The sequence below is a fragment of the Pleuronectes platessa genome, chromosome 17, assembly GCF_947347685.1.
Source record: "Pleuronectes platessa chromosome 17, fPlePla1.1, whole genome shotgun sequence".
NCBI lineage: Eukaryota > Metazoa > Chordata > Actinopteri > Pleuronectiformes > Pleuronectidae > Pleuronectes > Pleuronectes platessa.
The window spans coordinates 14,616,669-14,623,724 of NC_070642.1; the positions used below are offsets into that span (position 1 = coordinate 14,616,669).

The 7,056-nt window shown below is 39.2% G+C and overlaps 1 protein-coding gene across 1 annotated transcript; it reads left to right on the plus strand.

Annotated features, from left to right (window-relative positions):
• The first annotated feature begins 1,373 nt into the window (after positions 1–1,373).
• moxd1l (monooxygenase, DBH-like 1, like) lies at positions 1,374–6,983 on the plus strand. Its single transcript, XM_053445387.1, has 13 exons — positions 1,374–1,671; positions 1,805–1,951; positions 2,625–2,777; positions 2,895–2,978; positions 3,188–3,343; positions 3,464–3,566; positions 4,451–4,623; positions 4,715–4,803; positions 4,967–5,063; positions 5,224–5,283; positions 5,488–5,606; positions 5,725–5,821; positions 6,229–6,983. Exons 1-13 carry the CDS (start codon positions 1,402–1,404, stop codon positions 6,379–6,381), a joined length of 1,701 nt encoding a protein of 566 aa, XP_053301362.1. The 5' UTR covers positions 1,374–1,401; the 3' UTR covers positions 6,382–6,983.
• The last annotated feature ends 73 nt before the right edge of the window (positions 6,984–7,056 follow it).

Below are 7,056 nucleotides of genomic sequence, written 5' to 3' on the forward strand. Positions count from 1 at the left end.
ACAACCCAGAGATATTCAGTAAATCATAGTTCAACATTTTTGAAGTTGTTACCTTTACGTTTTTTGGCAATTTTTCCAGAGTTGATCGAACAGTTGTTCAATTGATTGAACAATCAGAAGTTTTCATAGGTTCCAGAATATATTTTGAGCCTCAGTAATGTTGAGGGAGTTCCGGTGTAGTAACCCACTCTGGCCTCCAGGCGGCCTCTGTGTTTACTGTCTGACAGCGCTCAGCTGGCTCAACGGCTCAAAGGGAGTCACCCTCCTCTCTTCTCTAATGCTGAAGGCGACCTCTGCTGGCAGCAAGCTGCTACTACAGCTCCTTCCCCTTTCTATGGTACCACTGAGGCTCAACATCTCTAACTATATTAATACAAGCAGTGACGCAGACACAATAATAGAATAAAGCAGAGCACCGCACAAACACATTCAGGGAGGATTTCGGACAAATAAAAAGCACAAACTGATTTTACACTATTTTTTAAAACATACCAAGGTGAGTCCAGGTTAAAAAGTATTGCACCTCATTCCAATAATGTGATGCTATCAATGTCAGTGGCACTGTCACCTCACAGCTAAAAGGTTTTTTTTTTTTTTTTAACGTGGGTTTTCTCCAAACCCCTTCCACAGTTAAAAAAACATGCAGATTGGAGTTAGGTGTCAATGTGAATGCTTACTTTTCTTTGTATGTCAGCCCTGCCACAGACTAGACACCTGTCCAACCTGTTCTTTCAACCAGTGTCTGCTGGGATTGTCTCCACGACCCCCAGGACACACGGTATGGATGATAATAATAAATATTCTTGAGGTTTTATTTGTTTAGGACTTTTCTTAACATTGTCAAAAAGTATAAAAATAAAGCCACAATGAAATTCAAGTTAAAACTTAAATTCACGATTTAAGTGTTTTAATTTGTTTTTGAAAGTCTTACACTACTATGTGTTATTCTGTCCTCTCTATTTATATCAATGAGAATTCCTATCAGAAACACAACATTGGTTTCATTTATGTGACATCGGAACAGAACTGGGGCAGCAGGTTGATGATATCAGTGTGGGGGGGGAGTTGAAAACGGATACAGTTTACCCCAAGTAGCCTCAGGCAGGTCCACAGCCATTGTCCTCACACCAAAGACTGAAAGACAGTGACAACAAACATTGAAGAAACCCTTTCATTTTAAACTACGGCTAAATTCAGCCAAAAAAATCAAAAGTGTGCGTGTGTGTTGAATTCATCGATGCACAAGTCCTGCTGAGAAATGACTGTGCACTTTTGAAGCCTGTATCACCTGGCTTCATCTCACAGCACAGGTGTGTGTGGGAGGAGGGTGGGAGGGAGGGTGTTTGGTGGGTCCACGGACACTGAGCCCAGTGTGAACATTTCCAGCTTCACAGAGACATCATGCGCTCTCTGCTTCTTTTCCTCTGCCTCTCCCTGGCCGGGACGAGGGGAGCGGGGGCGTCCGACCACTCCATGCCCTTCATGGTGTACCTGGACCTCAACCGTCAGGTGTGCCTCGAGTGGGGCTTTGATAAACTGCAAGGAGACATTACTTTCAAACTGACTGTCAACACCACGGGCTGGGTGGGCTTAGGCTTCAGTCCCAGCGGAATAATGAAGGGGGCAGATATGGTCATAGGGGGAGTTGGACCCAGTGGAATCTACTTCACAGTAAGTCATTATCCATATTTTGAAAATGTGGAAGTTGGTGTTATGTTTCCTCAACCCTTGCTTATTTGTTTTGCATGTTCCACAGCAAATATGACACATCTACTGGCCATTTGTTTCCGTTTTTTTCAAGTAGGATCGTTACGCCACGGGGAAAACCATGCCTTTGGAGGACACTCAGCAGAGCTACACTCTCCTGTCTCTGAATGAAAGGGAAGGACAAACCATCATGGAGTTTCAGAGGGCCCTTCAGACGTGTGACGCCCAGGACTTCCACATCACCGTAAGAAGTTTTCTTAGTCACTGGTTGAAGACTCAATACTGGTTAAAATTATAACTTTGGTCTCTGTTTAAGTTTTAATATATATTTTGTTTTTACTTTTACAGTGTGAAAGCAAAATGATAAAAAAATCAAATGGATGAACAATTTACTCTTAGTAGGAACTGCACTTCTTCTCAGATAAAGGCCTCACTTAAACCTGGTTTGGAGTTACACATCATGGAGTTTACTTCTTTGTTGTGCTCATTCTCCACCTTTCTGGCTCTTTACACTTTTAATCACGTAACCTTTTGTGCTGTTGATCTAATTCTGCATGTATGGCTCAGGTTTCTGATCTGAAACCATGTAAACCACCTTATAGGACCTCTTTTGTTTGGTTCACCTCAATGCTCCCTTCACGCTGGCTTCCATTGGACGGTTTCAGATATGAATACAATGGCTACAATGAGCCGCACCAGAGGTGTACAATATTTAGTTTACCAACACCTGACATACAATACGGTATTGGTTATAAAACCTAGTTGTGCATTGAGAGCTGAAAGGTCAGGGGATGTTTTGAAATAGCTGGGGGGGGAGGGGGGGGGGGGTATTCAGAGTATTCTCCTCTGAATTAAGCCACATTATCACTTTAGCTGTGTCCCAGTTTTTCACCAAAGTTGCTGTCTCTCTCCAACAGGATAAGCCCATTAAGCTGATCTATGCCTATGGAATAACAGATGAGGTAAAATACCACAGTAGCCGCAGAGGCACCAAGGAGGTCAACCTGCTGAACTACATGGCCAGGACCTCCCAACCTATCTCCAGCTATATCAGTGCCACAGTGCAAAATGTGAGACACAAAAATATATGAAGATTTTTGTACTTTATAATATCTAAAAGGAGAAACTGCAATTTCCTCACAGATAAATTCCATAAGATGAGGAAAGAATGTGTTTGTTTATTGCAGATCACTGTCCCTGCCGTCCAGACCTACTACCACTGCAAAGTCATGAAACTTCTAAACTTGCCTACAAAACATCACATATATCTTGTAAGTATCCTCTTTCTTCATACTTCCCCGCTCTGACCAAAGTACTTATAGTATAAATCCCACATCAAAGTATTCTTAGCCATTGGATGTTATATCAGACACCATCTAACATAAAAGGAGCAGATCTGCATTAAAAGCTACCTTATTTTGGGTTAATTTCCTATTGTTCTTTAAACCCATCGCGCAACATCTCTCCTGCTCTCCCTCAGATTTCCCCAGTGATCGAGCACCCCGACCTTGTCCATCACATGCTACTGTACAGCTGTCCCTCCGCTGTGACCGAGCCGTACGACAACCGCTGCTACATCGGAGACAAAGGGGACATTTGCTATGGGGTGGTGGCTGCATGGGCAGTGGGAGGAGGGGTGAGGGAGAGTCATGTTTCCATTCTCTCTACTTTAATGGCATAGAAATTCAAAGATTCATTATATTGTATTTGGACGCCAGTGATGTGCTTGTGGCCTAATTTATCTCTGAAACCTCAGGTGTATGAGCTTCCAGCAGATGTGGGTATTCCTATTGGAGGTGAAGACAGAGATAGATTCTACAGGCTGGAAATCCATTACAATAACATACACCTTGAAGCAGGTAAATACTCATATTCATACAATCAACGCTAATTACATACAAAATATAAATAACTTGAACTTATTGTAATAATATTATTTTATATTATATTATATTGTTTTTTTGTCAGCTTAAATGACTAGATTTATTCAATTTCATTATTTTCATTATTATGTGACCTTAGGCTGTGGGATCATTGATTGGACACTAAATGAACAACAAGCTCTAACGTTAATGTTTTAAAAATCCAATCTTGATCCATTCAATCCATAATTCGCTTCTGACTCAGCACTTTGCTGCGTGTCTTCCCCATTCTCTCTTCCCATTTTGCAGTTGAACTGCCATTAAAGGCAAAATGTCCAAAGATATCTAAACAAATATAAAAACGTATGAATAAATAACATAACTATTGTTACAGGAAATTGGTCACAGGTGATATTGCATCCCTAAAAAATACAACTTACAATACTATGAAATAATATTTTTTTTTATTAAATAGAATACAATTGATAAATCAATATGGACAATAATGCAGCAGTAATACTAGAACCTCAGAGATAATAAGTTCATAGCATATTTCAAGTCCCGATCGAATTGGTCCTACACCTCCCAAGATGCAACCAGCAGCACGTTCCAATGTTAGGGCCTCCACATACATGATGCTTGTTAGCAGCAATCCTGCAGTTTGTAACACACAATAATCTCTTTTATGTTTATACTTTTTAGGCCCAATCTAAATAACCACTTTACCCCATTTTCTAATAATGGACATAGCTCTCTTATGAACCTAATGATCATTACATTGACTTCCTTGTGTCTGTACTGTATTTCTTTTTTTCTTTGTTCTGAAGTCTCAGCATCTCATAACCAAGATGCAACATTTTTAAACTCCTTTCTCTGTACAGGCCGGACAGACAACTCAGGACTCAGACTCTACTACACAGCCCAACTCCGGGAGCATGACGTGGGCATCCTGTCCACGGGTGTGCTGCCTTTTGACCATATACAATACAGAATCCCTCCACACGTCGCTCAGTTCCACACCTATGGCGTGTGTAACACCTCTCTCTTCCCTCAGGTATGGTTTGGTACTTATTTCAAACGTCAGGCGTTGTCATTGAAGATAAATGAGGAAGCTTTTCCTGATCGTTTTTATTTCCTGACACTAGTCGATGGATTCTGTGCCTGACCTTCAAGTGTTCGGTGTCCTGTTGCACACTCACTTGGCTGGGAGGAAAATCAGAGCTGTCCACTACAGGTAAGACAGAGGGAATTTACATCAGACGATATCAAAGGGAGGAGGCTTTCGAATTTTAATTTTTTTTTGATGTATAAACTGTAAGCAATTGTTCATAACTACAAAATAAGAAATGTGTTGTTATGGTAGTAAATCCAGTTTTGGACACTCTCTGTCTCTGTAGAAATGGAGAGCAGATCGACTCTTTGGCTGTCGATGAAAACTACAGCTTTGAGGTTCAGCAGATTGTCAATATTGGAAAAATCAAGACCATTAAGCCGGTATAGTCTCTTTTGCCTCTTTACCTATATATTAAGTCAATATTTATTTGAAAAAATATTGTTTTTCATAGGGATATTAGTTGTTTGGGCTGTTAACACTTTATAATATTCACAGTGCTGGAAATTAATAATTACTAGAATTACCTGTCTCTAATTACAGAATGATGAGATTGCAGTGGAGTGCACCTACAGCACTCTGAATCGCAACAAAGTCACAGAGGTGGGTAAACACTGTCTAACTTATTAACTTCCAACAACAGCAAAATAATCTCAAGTAGCATGAACCCTTTAAATTAAACAAATGAGCCGTTTTAACCTTTTCAGAACTAGGTATCTAAATTATCAAACTAATAAATGTAGGCACATTAACATGAATATCTAGATAGATTCATTATTTATGATATATGACATTTGTCTCCCTCAGATGGGGTTGTCCACCACCGATGAGATGTGCTTGGCCTTTCTATTCTACTACCCTGCAATCGAGATCACCTCGTGCACGAGCCACCCAATGACACAGGCTCTGACCAACACATCCTACGAGTGAGACCTGATGCATTACATCACATGACAATTGTGCCAGGACTATATATATTATATTTTAAAGCAGTTGTATTTTGATATGCTCTTTGCCAAGTAGCTTTGTTCTGTTTTCCGACAGGGTGACTGACAACACCATGCTAAGCCCTGATGAGATTGTCGAGTACGAGAATGTGCTGAAGAGCCTTCCACAGATCCAGCTGCTCAGCGATGTTGAGGTAAGTAAATATAAGCTGTTTGACAGTGACTCCTCTTCCCCACATCCAGTGTAATGAAAAGGAACAACATGCGGTCATTGTCTCCTTTGTGTTGACTTGTAGAACATTTTCTTGACTGCTTATATATTATTTATAACCTACAGCTTTTTATTTTTTATTTAAACTTACACTTAACAAACATTTACTTTTGTCCTTCACACGTCCACCAAATTTAGTTTTGTACAGCTTTGAGAGTTTTGAATGTATTTATCAAATGATCACGGACAAAGTCTTGATTCATCTTCCTCTAGGTGTATGTGGCATTTCGGTTTAAAGCCACCAAAACAAAAAAGACTTGTTGGTGTTTCAGTCTTGTTTTCTGATGTACAGTAAAAGGCGTTTTTTATATGATATATTCTTTTCCACAGCACAATTTCACATACAACATAAATGGCTTCATCAGGGAAATGAAGAAGAATCCGACTTTCACTTGCTCGAATGCGTCAACTCGACTCTACACTTCCTGGATAATGAACCCAGGAGGAATCATGCTTCTGCTGCTCTGGACTGCAATAATGTAAAGTCTTTTTATGAGCAACAGATCAAATCCATTGTAATCTTCATAAAGGAAAGCACTGATGATAAGATCTGTTTGACTAATAAAATGGAATTGGGTATATATATCTACATAGATATATAGATATATATGTGTTTACTATTTTATACTTGTTTTCTATGACATTTGATGTGTTTTCTGTCTTTTTCATATCTTTTTTCTTTGAGGTTCACTTTAAATCAAGGATCAGGTGTCATGTTATTCAGCAACCATTGATTATTGTACTGAGATTAACATTGCTATCTCACTTTAAACTCTGTTTTACAAAAGCATATATTAGTGGGCCATATCTGCCTGGAGACATGTTAGTCTACTACCATAGAATGTATATAAAAATGCCAATATATATATATAATGTATTTTATACATATATTATAACTATATCAATATAGACATGATATGGACACAACACAGAGTGAGAACTGTGGCCCAACGTAATCTTTTATATTTCTCATTTAGTCCATGTACATGCCACTGTTAGAATATATGGCACTATCTCATATTATCACTGTTTGTTGAGTTAACTTTGTTTATTATTTGTTCTTCTGATTGTTTATTGTAAACAGAGCCAATCACCCAATAAAGGATAAATATGAGATTTAAGAAGCTGGAGTCATCTCGGTCGAAAAATAAAAGAGAA